The sequence below is a fragment of the Hemiscyllium ocellatum genome, chromosome 23, assembly GCF_020745735.1.
Source record: "Hemiscyllium ocellatum isolate sHemOce1 chromosome 23, sHemOce1.pat.X.cur, whole genome shotgun sequence".
Classification (NCBI taxonomy): Eukaryota; Metazoa; Chordata; class Chondrichthyes; order Orectolobiformes; family Hemiscylliidae; genus Hemiscyllium; species Hemiscyllium ocellatum.
In genome coordinates, this window is record NC_083423.1 from 42,832,728 (window position 1) to 42,848,019 (window position 15,292).

At 39.2% G+C, this 15,292-nt stretch overlaps 1 protein-coding gene across 1 annotated transcript in view; it reads left to right on the top strand.

Annotated features, from left to right (window-relative positions):
- Positions 1-15,292, top strand: part of LOC132826765 (ATP-binding cassette sub-family D member 2-like) — a 98,280-nt gene that overhangs the window by 62,626 nt on the left and 20,362 nt on the right. The window contains exons 7-8 of the mRNA XM_060842948.1: positions 2,214-2,359; positions 9,997-10,081. Coding sequence (XP_060698931.1) covers positions 2,214-2,359; positions 9,997-10,081 — 231 coding nt within the window. The remainder of the gene's footprint in view (positions 1-2,213; positions 2,360-9,996; positions 10,082-15,292) is intronic.

Below are 15,292 nucleotides of genomic sequence, written 5' to 3' on the forward strand. Positions count from 1 at the left end.
AGAATTGGATTATGCAGAGAGGATGCAAGAACTATATTGTGGAGGTAACTGAATAATCAGAGTGAGATGTCAATGAGAAAAGGATAATTGTTGGTTGTTCAGAAGGTCATGCGAGGAAGTGTCTAGAAAGAAAGAAATAATTGAAATTGCAAGGTGTTGTGTTAAATTAGATTAGATTCCCTACAGTGCGGAAACAGGCCCTCCGGCCCAACAAGTCCACACTGACCCTCCGAAGAGCAACCCACCCAGACCCATTCCCCTACATTCACTCCTGACTAATGCACCTGACACTACGGGCAATTTAGCATGGCCAATTCACCTAACCTGCAGATCTTTGAACTGTGGCAGGAAACTGGAGCACCCGGAGGAAACCCACGCAGACACTGGGAGAATGTGCAAACTCCACACAGACAGTTGCCCGAGGTGGGAATTAACCCGGGTCCCTTGCGTTGTGAGGCAGCAGTGCTAACCACTGAGCCACCATGCAAGTGAACACTGAAGAAGCCAGTTTGTGAGTGTTGGCATTTAAAGTGAGCCTTTCCTGCTGTTGTGAGGTGACTGAACCTATTTGGGGCACAGTATCCAAATTTAGTAGACTAGACTTCCATTTGTAGGAAGCTGCACTGCATCAGAATTCCAGGAAAGTGTCTCCTTTGGAGTCTTGTTGCTGAAGCCTCGGGGAGCGACGTAAGGTTCAGTTATTGTTACCCATACTGAGCACCATTTAACTGGAGAGCCTTTGTAACAGCATGTAGCAGGCCATTATGCACGTGATTCAACAGTGAACTTCGAAGCAGGATGTGAGTACTGTAGCTGAGTTAAAGGACTACAGCAAAGTATACCTCATGAATAAACTGATTTCCAACCAACTTCTGGCTCTGACCATTGTAATAGTGTAATGCAAATAAAATTCTGTTCAATATATCTGGGAACCGAGTCTGGAGGAAATAGAATGTTTATATAAAATGTAACTGATCTATGTAACTATTTTTACACACTAACATTATAATCAGGCTTGTTCATAATTGTCAGCTTATAAGGGCTCTGCTAGCTTTTTAATAAGCTGTTAGTCAGCTTTTTTGCTAGGTGAGCAGGTATGTATGACAATTTTTATCCAGAACTATTCAATGTATGTATTGTTGTAAAGTGGAACGTGGCACAGTAACAAAACTGACTTTCTGGTTGGCATTTTATTATTTATTTGTGTAGTTACTTTTGATGTTACATTTATAATAAGTCACTTAATCCAACTAAAAACCACCAGGTTTAGAAAATTCTGTGGGTTAACTTCAGATTACCAAGTAATTGAATATTGCAAATGTTATTTAGTTTCATCGTGTTTGTTCTCATCAATGAACGTTTGAATGGACAAATGAAATTTGAGTGAATTTGGAGTCACACAAAATTCTGTTTGTTAGATTTTCCCAGACTTTGATGAAGCACAAGTCAGCAGATCATTCTGCAGGGTGTACTCCTGCTGCATCTCATCTGTGTCCTGTGTTTTTAGCTTTTGAGGTGTAATTCTGCTTTTATATTCCATTTGTCCTTTAGATCACAATGATGTGTTCTTTTATACTCACCAAGTCAATACAAATGAAGCAGAACATCTAATAGAATCTGTAAGCCTCACACCAACATCCTCAAACACTTATTGTTATTTATTTAATTACTGACTATTTAGTTTAACATAAAATATTCTGAGAAGTTCACCACTGATTTTGTTATGAATGTTATATACAGTTACATCCTTGGTTACCTTTTAATGATCATAGCAAGTATAGACTCTAATAGCACAGAAAGAAGTTAGAACAGAAGTTTTAATGATTCAGATCTTAATTGTGCACATAATTCTAATGTCATATATTGATTCATATAAAAATGAGTGAAACTTTCAGTGTTTTCCACTATGTCAATACTAGCTAACCTTTCAGACATCAGGAGGTGAGAAAATATTTGTTTCAATTAGAGACCCTCCGGTTTTGTGCACAATATATACTAATCTGTGCATTGATATTTCCTTGAGAATATTTCTGGAGGCTTCACTACTGGTGTAGCACTGGATCATTGAGCCACTTCACATTTGATGCATAAATTTGTGTTTGATTTATGGTTTGTTGAGACAGTCTCACTATTTACCCTGTTATTATGCAGGCTTATCATGAGTTATGTTCTCAATCAATTGATTAATTATTCATTTTCATCTTGATTTACAGACCTTACATGTCTGTTGGAACTCTGAGAGATCAGGTTATCTACCCAGACTCTGTGGAAGAGATGAATGAGAAAGAGTGCACAGATCTGGACCTGGAGCATATCCTAGATATTGTTCACCTGAAGCACATTGTACAGAGAGAGGGAGGTATGCATGTGGTTCTACAAATGGCTACTTTTTTTTAGTAAAGTGCATTTTTCTACAATATTTTAATTCTCAAGGCTTATCATTGCAGTATTTCCAAGTTTGGACTTCAGAGATGGATTGAACCTACAGGTAGTTCTTCTATAACGCAATGGTTGCATTCTTGTGCAACCCCATGTTATAGAAGAGTCATGTTTTTGCAACAGTGCTTAAAGTGTTAATAATGTAATTGTGTTACAGCCAACACACGTTTTAAAAGTTCACACTTTAGAAATAGTGTCCCCAATTTGTCAATCACACAATATAGCCGAACGATCTGTAATTGTAAAACTTTAGATCAATGTTAGTTTTATTCTCTCAGTTATAGAACTGTTTACTGTCCAACTTATTACAAGTAACATCACTTGAAATCAAATGATCCACGATGAAAACAAAGTAAAACAAAAAATGATTTTATAGGATTTTATAAGAGTTGTTTTGTTAAAATGTGATTTTTAGCTCAAGAATTTGAGCATTTGGAAACATTGTAAATACTTCGAACTCTTAGTTTTGTTGAACACAAAAACCATACAAAATTTGTTAAACTTTCTTGCATATTTATTAACAGACTGTGCAATCATCGTTTTGGTTTTTACTAATTATAAATTTTGGGAAGTGACCTTTTTATTGTCCACAGGAAATTTTTCTGCTGAAATGTATTCAACTGTTATTATTTCTGTTAGAATTTTGTCCCAGTATGTGGACCATGTGGACAGTTCCAAAGGGCAGATATCTTGTCACTTGGTGTAATAGTCACTAATGTCATTTTTATTTACTTCTCGGGTTGGATTTCATAACCATCTCTGTTGCATAATTTGTTTTCAGTTTCGCAAGAGGCTATATCTTTTTAGTTTTTGCATTGCATTATGTGCAAATGGGTAAATTAATAAATAAGCATTGACTAAATTTTGAATGACATTCCTCTTTATGAAATAGGTTTTCAGATAATTTTGAGATTTTTTTGGACAGATTGTAGTCATGCATTACATAAGCAAATTAAGTTCCACTGTAGATATAGGGTAGACACAACCCCTTTTCTCGTAGAACATAAGGGTAGGAGATAAAATATAATGCTTATAATTAAATTACCTGAACCATCTATGATTTTCTAAACATTTAAATTAGTTAATGGAATGTTGTGAATTGAATGAATATGATTTCCCAATTTAATATTCCCAAATGGGGACAATTTTGGATTGATATGCGAAAAGAAAAATTGACCTGTTTACTTAAAATTAATTTTCCTTGCTCTCAAGGAGTTGTGACTAAGTTGATCTGTTATTTTATTCGTTCTAACTGGAGAGCAGAGTCAATGATCCTCCTACATTTTAATTGTGTTGCTCATGGTCTGTTTATGTCAATGTACGTATTCAACTGGGTTTCATATTAAGAATTTGAAAGAGAGAGAGAGGTAAAAGCATTACCAGTGTCCTAACTATATATTTTTGCAAAGCTCTGTCTCCCTTCATGAAGCTATCATTTAAATTAGAAAATTCTATTTGCTACTTTGTTATTTAAGAATGGTGAGTCAAAAAAATGAAGGAATTATAGTCCTGTTGGGTTCATGTGGTGTTGAGAAATTATTATAATTTATAAGTAAGGACAGAGAAACGGACCTACTTGAAGATTTCCAGAAGACAGAGTCAGCATGGCCTTATAAAGGATTCCTGATGAAGGGCTTATGCCCGAAACGTCGAATTTCCTGTTCCTTGGATGCTGCCTGACCTGTTGCGCTTTTTCAGCAACACATTTTTAGCTTATAAAGGATCAGTCATGCTTAATGATTTTGATTGATTTTTAAAAAAAATTCAAACAACCGTAGTAGATAGCAGAATGATGAATGGTATTTTTGTGGACTTCAAAAGACTTTTGATGAGATCTATCATAAGAAACTGTTAGCTAAAGCTGAAGCTCATGGGATTGAAGGCAAAGTATTATCCTCTGCCTGGCAAACTGGTTGAGTGGCAGGAGATATTTAGGGAGATTGCCACCTCCTGTTCCAATGTTAAAATAAATAATTACTTTTATTGGTTAACATCACAACAGTGACTATACTTCAGTGGGACTTTGTTGATTGAGTCATCCTTGTTTGCAAGAGAGCACCAATGATGACTTCATTGGTGGCAGAGCATTTTGAGATCTGTGCTGCTGAGATGCCCAAGATGAATACATGACTTATTTATTATGAGTCATCAGTAGTGAAATGAACATTGATAACTCCATTGTACTTACCCATTGTTGTAGGATTGCCTTCAATGTTGTTGAGGAGGTGATCCAAAACAAGGCTTTATGAAACGAAATGTTCCCAGCATTAGTCTTTAAACAAATTGTCCAATGGCTGCTTGTTTCAGCTCACATATCAGTCAAGAAGCTAAAACACTTCAATGACATGGAGGCTCTGGTTCAGAAAATGATTTCAAAAAGAGCACTTTACATAAAAAAGTGTTCAGTTTGGAACAAATAAATTTCCTTTTCAGCAACTGTATCTCCTATCAACAAAGTATTAACATTATGTACAGAAGACCTTTGGCGGTACTTATTAATTCAATGTGCCTTTGCAATGATTTAGATCGAACAATGTCAACTCAGTTTAATATTGCAAGATATGATCAACGTACATTGAATGTCAGGAAAATGGTAGAACAATCAATGTCTATGTAGGTGTTTTTTTTTAAAAAGTTCACAGTTTTATGATCTAATTTGTGGACTGCTAGAAATGATAGAACTGTGAAACCCAGGTTCAGTAAAAATATTCTTTTTATTCACTCATGCGACATGGGCTTCACTAGCTGGCCAGCATTTATTTCTCATCACTAGTTGCCCTTGAGAATTGATTGGTATTGGTAAACTGCCTTACAGAACAGTTGCAGACCATGTGTTGTGGGGTAACCTATAATGCCATTAGGGGAAAAATTCCAGGATTTTGACACAACACCAGTAAAGGAACAGTGATATATTTCCAAGCCAGAATGGTGAGTGGCTTGGAGAACTTGCAAGTGGTGGTGTTCCCGTGTATTTGCTCCCGTTGTCCTAGATGGAAGGAATTATGGGTTTGGAAGGTGTTTTTCTAAGGATCTTTGCATTTCTACATTGCAAATTATAGTACAAGCTGGTGCCAATCAAGTCCTGAATAGTCTCAAGCTTCTTGAATGTTGTTGGAGCTGCACTTATCCAGGCAAGTGGGGAGTATTTCATAATACTCCTGACTTTTACTTTGTAGATGGTGGATAGTGTTTTGGAAAGTGAATTTGTAGGTAGACAAGAAGAAGGTGTTTGATCTTTATCAGCTAGTGCATTGGATAAAGGAGGTGGGATGGTTGATTGCGTACTTTTGAAATACTGCATTCCGTTTTGGTCTCCCTACTATAGGAACGATGTCAAACTTGAAAGGGGTTCAAAAGATTGAGGATGTTGCTGGGTTGGAGGGTTTGAGCAATAGGGAAAGATTGAATAGGCTGGAGCTATTTTCTGTGGAGTGTCTGAGGCTGAGGAGTGACTTTAGAGGTTTATAAAATCGTGATGGGCATAGATGAGGTGAATAGACAATGTCTTTTCCCCAGGGTAGATAGCACAGGTTTAAAGTGAGAAGGGAAAATTTTTTAAAAGGGACCTAAGGGGCAACGTTTTCATGCAGAGGGTGATTCATATATGGAATGAGTTGCCAGATGGACTGTTGGAGGCTGATACAATTACAACATTTAAAAGTCACCTGGTTGGGTAGGTGCACATGAATAGCCAGGATTCAGAGGGATATGGGCCAAATGCTGGCAAATGGGACTAAGTTAATTTAGGATATTTTTGTTGGCATGGATGAGTTGGATTGAAGGATCTACTTGCGTACTGGACAACTAATGACTATACTTGTTGCCTCTGACTTGCTCTTCTAGTCACTGTTTATGTGACGTGCAGTTGAGTTTCTGATCAATGGTCACCCCGGTGATGTTAGTAGTGGGGAATTCAGTATTAGTAACACTGTTGAATGTTAAAGGGCAATGGTTAGATTTTCTCTTTTTGGAAATGGTCATTGCCTGACATTTGTATGGCGCAAATGTTACTTGTCATTTGTCAGCGAAGGCTGGATATTGACTGGATCTTGTTGCATTTGAACATGGGCTGCTTCAGAATCTGAGCAGTCACGAAAGAAGCTGAACATTGTTTGATCATCAGTGAACAGTGAATTTCTGACCTTATGGAGGGAAGGTCACTGATGCCGCTGATTATGGTTGGACTGAGGAAATGACTCCCTGAGGAATTCCAGCAGAGATGTCTTTGAGGTGAGATGACTGACCACCACCACCAACAACAACAACCACCTTCCTATATGTCAGAGGGTTTACCCCCTGATATCCATCAATTCCAGTTTTGATAGTGTGATGCTACAGATCGGTCGAATGCAGTCTTGATGTCAAGGGCAGTCAGTCTCACTCACCTCAAGGCTGTAATGAGATCAGGAGCTGATTGATCCAGGCAGAACCCAATCTGGATGTCACTAAGCAGGTTACTGTTAAACAGGCACTGCTTGATAGCACTGTTGATGACATGTTCCATCACATTATTGATGATTGAGAGAAGACTGATGAGGTGGTCACTGGGCAGGGTTAGCTTTGCCTTGCATTTTGTGTGCAGGGCATACCTCAACAATTCTCCACATTGTTAGGTGGTTGTAAGTGTTGTAGCTGTACTGGAACAGCTTGGCTAGAGTAGCAGCAAGTTCTGGAGAACAAGTCTTCAGTACTATTGACAGAGTGTTGTCACGACCCATAGCCATTGCACTTCTGACTGAAGATTGCTGTGAATGTTTCTCTTTTTGCACTGATCTTTTGTTGTCTTCCATCATTAACAATGAGGTTGTTTGTGAAGGCACCTCCTCCAATGAATATGGTTATGAAATTCATGTAAAATTCAAAACATCATATTTCTTCTGCTTGTTCCCAAAATTTCTCCTAAATTCTGCACCAAAGCAAAGCTGAATTTTCCAAAAATAATTCCAAGTTGTCTTAATTCAAGGCTAGCTTATAATGAAGCATTTCATTGTATTGATAGTGGTCAGATATGTAATTATACCTGCGGTTCATTTCCCAGTAAAATTCCCATTCAGCTGGTATTATTATTATTATTATTATTATTATTATTATTATTATTATTGATATTGATATGAGTTCAGACTTGCTAGGGCAAAGGTTGGTGATAGGACTGAATGGAAATCATCATTAATGACTGTAGATTTTATAGACGTGGACTTTAGTAAGACATTTGATGATAAGGTTCTCCATGGTAAGCTGATGAAAAAGGTGAAGCTGCTTGGAGTCCACAGTGTCCTACCTAGATGGATAGAGAACTTGTTGGGCAACAGGAGACAGAGTAGTAGTGGAAGGGAGCTTCTCAAAAGGGAGACCTGTGACCAATGGTGTCCCACAGGGATCCATGCTGGGACCACTGTTGTTTGTGATATACATAAATGAATTGGAGGAAGGTGTAGGTTGCCTCATTTGCAAGTTTGCAGATGACACTAGGATTGATGGAGTAGCAGGTGGTGACGGGGACTGTCAGAGAATATAGCAGAATATAGATAGATTGAAGAGTTGGGCAGAGAAATAACAGATGGGAATTCAATCCAGACAAATGTGAGGTGATGGAAAAGTCCTGGGGAAAATTGATGTACACAGAGATCTGGGTGTTCAAATTAATTGTTCCCTGAAGTGGGCAATGCAGGTCAGTAGACTGGTCAAGAAGGCATTCGGCATGCTTTCCTTCATTGGACGGAATTTTGACTACAAGAGTTGGCAGTCATATTACAATTGTATAAGACTTTGGTTCAGCCACATTTTGAATACTGTGTACAGTTCTAGTCATTATATTACCAAAAGGATGTGGATGATTTGGAAAGGGTGCAGAGGAGGTTCACCAGGATGATGCCTGGTATGGAGGGAGCTAGCTATGAGGAGAGATTGAGTAAATTAGGATTATTTTCATTAGAAAGAAGGCGGTTGAGGGTGGACCTGATTCATGAAACGTGTAGACAGAGTGGATAGCAAGAAACTTTTTCCCAAAGTGGAGGACTCAATTACTCGGGGTCATGAGTTCAAAGTGAGAGAGGAAACGTTTAGGAGACACATACGTGGAAAGTTCTTTATGCAGAGAGTGGTGGGTGCCTGGAATGCTTTGCCAACGGAGGTGGTAGGGGCAGGAACGATAGCATCATTTAAGATGTATCTAGACAGATACATGAATGGGCAGGGAGTAAAGGGATACATATCCTTAGAAAATAAATGGCAGATTTAGTTAGAGGATATGGATCGGCGCAGGTTTGGAGGCTTAATGACCTGTTCCTACATTGTAATGTTCTTCGCTCGTTGACAAGTCATCTGAGCTAATCCCCAGATGACTTGTTATATTGTCATAACTAGTGTCCCAGATACTCTCTCCCTTGCTTATTGTGTATGGGTGAAAGGGAAAAGTTGCACACTAAAGTGGTTATTAAGTGCAAACCAGTTGCATTTATAATATATGCGGACTTTACTCAGGTGACAATGACCTCCTTCAAGATGGGCTTACATTGATTTATTCTAAGCCAAAGCTTATTTCCATAGATTTGCAGAATATGTATAATAGTGAAATGGAGAGAACACAGAACAAAATTGGATACTCCTGAGATATATCTTTCATTCCTGCAACAATTATTAAATAATGTGCAGGGGAATAGAGTAGATCTGAAAATAATGAATGCTGAAAGTTTGCAGCAAGTCATTAGCCTCTACCAGAGAAAGATAAAGCTAACATTTTGTTTGATGCCTTCATTATTTGAACTTTCATCTAGAATTAGAGAGGTGGGATAATTTATGTTTCCATGCTAATGCAAGATTTGGAAGAAAAGATTCCAGTTACTTCTGAAATCGATAGCTCTGTTATGCCATGGGACAAAAAAATGGGATGATCAGTTGTGTGAAAACCTGCTGCAAGCCAATGTAAATAAATTGAGTGAATAAAAATGGAGAAAAACAAACTGGACAGTGAAGATTTCCCATGTAAATTACTGTCTCTTGAACTGGCAGGTGTTAACTGCTCAGATTCCTGTCTGATGGTAAGGAAGGCACCCACTCATAATTGCTAGGTATCTTCAAGCATGTATGTTTTGAACCTGATGATCATCTCAGGACCTGACTGCTACAGATAATGTGCCCTCAAGTTAAAACTTATGCAACACATCACTGCAATTGGAGCATTTTGACTTGTATCAAGATTAAAATCAAGGTTATGTGATATTTTCCCAAGAAATACTGTTTTTGTTTTCAAAATAAATGTTAACGTTCAAGTGTTATTTTTAACTTACTTGATTTTCCATTGATGCCGATTTTAAATTGAACATGGTAACCAGGTTTGGGTTTATGAAGGGGAGGAGGAAAATACAACTCATAACCAGTGCAAGCAGATTGAGATAAATGCCTACAACCAAACATGAAAAGTTTACTCACATTTGAAAATATCAGAAACAAAGTTTAGCTGTACAAAAAGAATTGTTTCATTTACCAGAGTTTTGTTCCTTTCTTACAGTATATATTCTTACAATACAATACAGAATGTTTTGTTTCCTATTACTATAGGATGGGATGCAGTTACTGACTGGAAGGATGTCCTGTCTGGAGGTGAGAAACAAAGGATGGGCATGGCACGAATGTTTTATCACAGGTGAGTTGTGTTTAAGGTAAAGATTGGAAGTTAGTCAAATTGCTGAGAAAAAAGGGATATTTCCATTGGGTGTAAATTAAGTTCTATGTGGTATAACCTTGCATTGATCATATGTCACACTAAACTTATAAAATGTGACATACATTTTTCAGATATTTTTAAAAGTACTGAGTTTAATAGTAACAAATGGTTTTCTAACACAAGAGCGTTACCTTCTGTTGTGCTGAGCCATACAGTATTACGACATGTTTAATCATAATTACCAGTGTTCACTTCCTGATCATTCTTTGAGAATAAATAAGAAAGTCGGTCATGTGGGCTGCTCTTACTATCTGTTTGGCACTTGGCTGAGGAGTGATATTGATAGAGACTTGAGAGGAGATTCAGGATTAAGTTCAACAAGGGAAGTTTCCAGAGCTGAGACAGTAACCTTTTTCAATGGAGATGCCCTTGTAAAAATACGTAATTATTGAAATGTACCTCCAGTGTGCTGATATTCCCTTGTCATTATGTCAATAGGATATTTAACTTAGAAGTACAAAATGTTCTTTGTATTGTGTTACAACTCTCTTCAAAGAAAATCCTTTAGCACATGAATGAAATGAATGGAGAGTTCCTAGCAAACTACTGCCTTTATGTTACAAACTATTGGCTTTGCTTGATATTGTGAAATGTTCTCCATAAAAGACCAGTAATACTTATTTTTATTAAGTATAAGCCTCATTATTATGGGAGCTACAATGGTTTTGCTTAATTTTCTTAAAAATCTTTGCTGTAGTGGTACACAGATTGATTAGTACAAATATTTAATTGAAGTGTTTTTGTAATTCCGTGATGAATAATGGTGTCCGTTTTTATTTAGCCACAGATAAAAAAAGAATAGGAACAGATTTTTAAAAAAGGTGTACTTTAAATTTGTTCATGGGATGTGGATATCAAACTGGCTGTGTCAACAATTATAACCCATTTTTAAGTGCCTTGTAGAAGATGGTAGTGAGTTGGCTTCTTGAACTACTGCCGTAAGGATGCCATAGTGCTGGCAAGAAGGGAGTTCCAGGATTTTTGACTCAGCAATGACAAATGATAATAGGTCCAAGTCAGGATGATGTGTAAGACATAGGGGAACTTGAATGTGGTCATTCAACAAGGTTCTTCATGGGAGACTAGTTAGCAAGGTTAGATCTATTGAATACATTGAGAGCTAGCCATTTGGATACAGAACTAGCTCGTAGGTAGAAGACAGAGATTTGGGGTGGAGGATTGTTTTTCAGTCTGGAGGCCTGTGACTAACAGTGTGCCACAAGGATCAGTGCTGAGTCCACACTTTTCGTCATTTATATAAATGATTGGATGTGAACATAGGAGATACGATTAGCAAATTTGCAGACGATACCAAAGTTGAAGGTATAGTGGACAGCAAAGAAGCTATTTCTGAGTACAATGAGATCTTGATCAGATGGGCCGAGGAGTGGCAAGTGGAGTTTAAATTAAGTAACTGTGAGGTGCTGCATTTTGAATATTTATAGGTGAGGTCCTGGGGAGTGTTCCTCAACAAAGAAACCTTGGATTGCAGGTTCATAGTGGAGTTGCAGATAAGAAAGTGAAGAAAGTACTCTTGCCTTTATTGGTCAGTGCACTGAGTATAGGAGTTGGGAAGTCAAGTTGCAGCTGTACGGGACATCAGTTGATCCATATTTTTAAATACGGCATTCAATTCTGATGTCCCTGCCGAAGGAAGGATGTTGTGGAACTTGTAAGAATTCAGAAAAGCGTTACAGGAATGTTGCCAGGATTGGGAGGTTTGAGCTATAGGAAGAGGCTGAATAGGCTGTGGCTATTTTCCCTGAATTATCAGAAGTTGGGGCCGGGGAGTGACCTTATAGAGGTTTACAAAATCATGAGGGGTATGGATAGGATACAGAGACAAGGTCTTTTTCCTGGGGTGTGGGAGTCCAAACCTAGAGAGAGAGAGATAGATTTAAGGTGAGTGGGGAAAGATTTAAAAGGGACCGAAGGGACAATGTATTCATACAGAGGGTGGTGTGTATATAGAATGAGTGCCAGAGGAAGTGCTGGAAGCTGATGCAATTACAACATTTAAAAGGCATCTGGATGGATTTATGATAAGAAAGGAGTTAGAGGGATATAGGCTAATTGCTGGCAAATGGATACAGTTGGAGGGGACAACTTACCAGGAGTATGCTGTGGGATCCAGGTCTCTGGCACAAAGCCTGTCCCTGTTGCGTAGAAGGAAAGGAGGAGAGTGTTAGTCATTGGGGACTCAATAGTTAGAGGGTCAGATAGAAGGCTTGTTGGGAATGAACAAGACTCATGGTTGGTGTGTTGCCTCCCAGGTGCCAGGTTCCGTGATGTCCTGGTGCTATTCGGGTGGGTTTAAACTCACTCAGCAGGGGGATGGAAACCTGAGATGTAATTGCAGGTACAGAAGGATGAGAGTAGGGAGGACAGGGACAGGATTTCACGGTCACAGGAATGTGCTGCCAGACAGCAAGCTGGTTTGGAGTGCATCTACTTCAACGAAATAAAGTAGGTGAGCTTGCAGCATGGATAGGTACCTGGGACTTAGATGTTGTGGCCATTTCGAGACATAGATAGAGCAGGATCCGGAATGGATGTTGCAGATTCCAGGGTTTAGATCTTTCATTAAGAACAGGCAAGGTGGGAAAAGAGGGGGAGGTGTGGCCTTGTTAGTCAAGGATAGTACAACAGTGGCTGAAAGAACTTTTGATGAGGACTCGTCTACTAAGGTGGTATGGGCTAAGGTTAGACACAGGAGAGGAGAGGTCACACTGCTTGGAATTTTTTATAGGCCTCCGTGGAGTTCCAGGGAGGTGGAGGAGAGGATTGGCAAAATTATTCTGGGTAGGAGTGAAAGGAACAGGGTGGTCATTATGGTGTCTTTAACTTCCCCAACATTGATTTGAAATGCTAAAGCTCTAGTATGTCGGGTGGACCAGTTTTTTTCCAATGTGTACAGGAGGGTTTCCTGACATAGTATGTCAAAGGGCCGACATGAGGGGAGGCCACACTGGATCTGGTGCTTGGTAATGAACAGGCCAGGTGGTTTGATTTAGTTGTAGGTGAGCACTTTGGAGAGACTGACCACAATTCAGTTATGTTTAGTTTAACGATAGAAAGGGATAGGTACATGCCACAGGTCAACAGTTATCGATGGGACAAGAGCAATTATAATACGATTAGGCAAGAATTAGGATGCATAGAATGGGGTAGCAAAATGCAGGGGATGCAGACAATGGAAATGTGGAGCTGGTTTAAGGAACCGATATTGCATGTCCTTGATAGGTATGTCCCTGTCAGGCGGGGAGAAAGTGGTAAAGAAAGGGAACTGTGGTTTAGTGCAGAAATTGAATCTCTCGTTAAGCGAAAGAAGGAGGTTTATGTGTTGATGACACAAGATGGTTCAGATGAGGTGATGGAGAGTTACAGATCAGCTAGGAAGGATTGAAAGAGAGAGTTAAGAAGAGCAAAGAGAGGACACGAGTAGTCTTTAGTAAATAGAATAAAGGAGAACCCTAAAGCTTTCTATAGGAATGTGAGGAATAAAAGGATGACTAGGATAGGAATAGAGCCAGTCAAAGACAGAAGTAGGAAGTTGAGTGTGAACCCTGTGGAGATTGGAGAGGTGCTAAATGAACATTTCTCATCTTTTTTCATTCAGGAAAGGAGAATATTGTAGAGGAGAAGAATGAGATGCGAGATATTAGACTAACAGAGATCGAGGTTAGTTACGAAGAAGTTATCAGTTCTAGAAGCAGTGAAAGTAGATAAGTCCCCTGGGCCGGATGGGATTTATCCGAGGATTCTCTGGGAAGCTAGGGAGGAGATAGCAGAGCCTTTGACTTTGATATTTGAATCACCATTGTCTACAGGTTTAGTAGCAGACGATGGAAGGATTGCAAATGTTGTGCCCTTGTTCAAGAAGGGCAGTAGAAATGATCCAGGTAATTATAGACCAGTGAGCCAATGTTCTTTTGTCGGAAAGGTTTTGGAAGGGTTATAAGAGAGAGGATTTATAATCATCTAGCAAGCAACAATATGATTTCAGATAGTCAACATGGTTTCGTCAAGGGCAGGTCGTGTCTCTCAAATCTAGTTGAGTTTTTTGAGAAGGTGACCAAGCATGTAGATGAGGGTAGGCATACATGGTATATACATGGACTTCAGTAAAGCCCTTGTTAAGGTTCCACATGGTAGGCCGTTGGAGAAAATGCAGAGGCATGGGATTGAGGATGATTTAGCAGTTTGGATTAGAAACTGGCTTTCTGAAAGAAGGCAGCGAGTGATGGTTGATGGAAAATATTCAGCCTGGAGTCTGGTTACTAGTGGTGTGTCACAATGATCTGTTGTGGGACCACTGCTGTTTATCATTTTTATAAATTGCTTAGACACAGGTATAGGTGGATGGAGTAGTAAATTTGCAGGTGACATTAAAGTTGGTGGAGTAGTGGACAGTTTGGAAAAATGGTACAGGTTGCAGGGGGACTTGGATAAACTGCAGAATTGGGCTGAGGTGTGGCAAATGGAGTTCACTGCAGCTAAATTTGAGATGATGCGCTTTGGAAAGAGTAACAGGAAGGCAGAGTACTAGGTCAATGGAAAGATTCTTGGTAGTGTGGATGTGCAGCGGGATCTTAGAGTCCATGTACATAGATCCCTGAAAGCTGCCTGATGAAGGGCTTATGCTCGAAACGTCGAATTCTCTATTCCTGAGATGCTGCCTAACCTGCTGTGCTTTGACCAGCAACACATTTGCACCCCAGTTAATAGTTCTGTTAAGAAGGCATACGGTGTGTTAGGTTTCATTGGTAGAGAGATTGAGTTCCCGAGCTGCAATATCATGCTGCAACTATACAAAATGCTAGTGCGGCCGCACTTGGACTATTGTGTACAGCTCTGGCCGTCATATTTTGGGAAGGATGTGGAAGCATTGGAAAAGGTGCAGAGGAGATTTATCAGGATGTTGCCTGGTCTGGAGGGAAGGTCTTATGAGGAAAGGCTGAGAGACTTGGGTCTGTTCTCATTGGAAAGAAGGCAGCTGAGGGGATTTGATAGAGACATACAAGATGATCAGAGGATTAGATAGGGTAGACAGTGGAAGTCTTTTTCCTAGGATGATGATGTCAGCTTGTATGGGGGGGGGGGGGGGGCATAACTACAAATTGAGGAGTG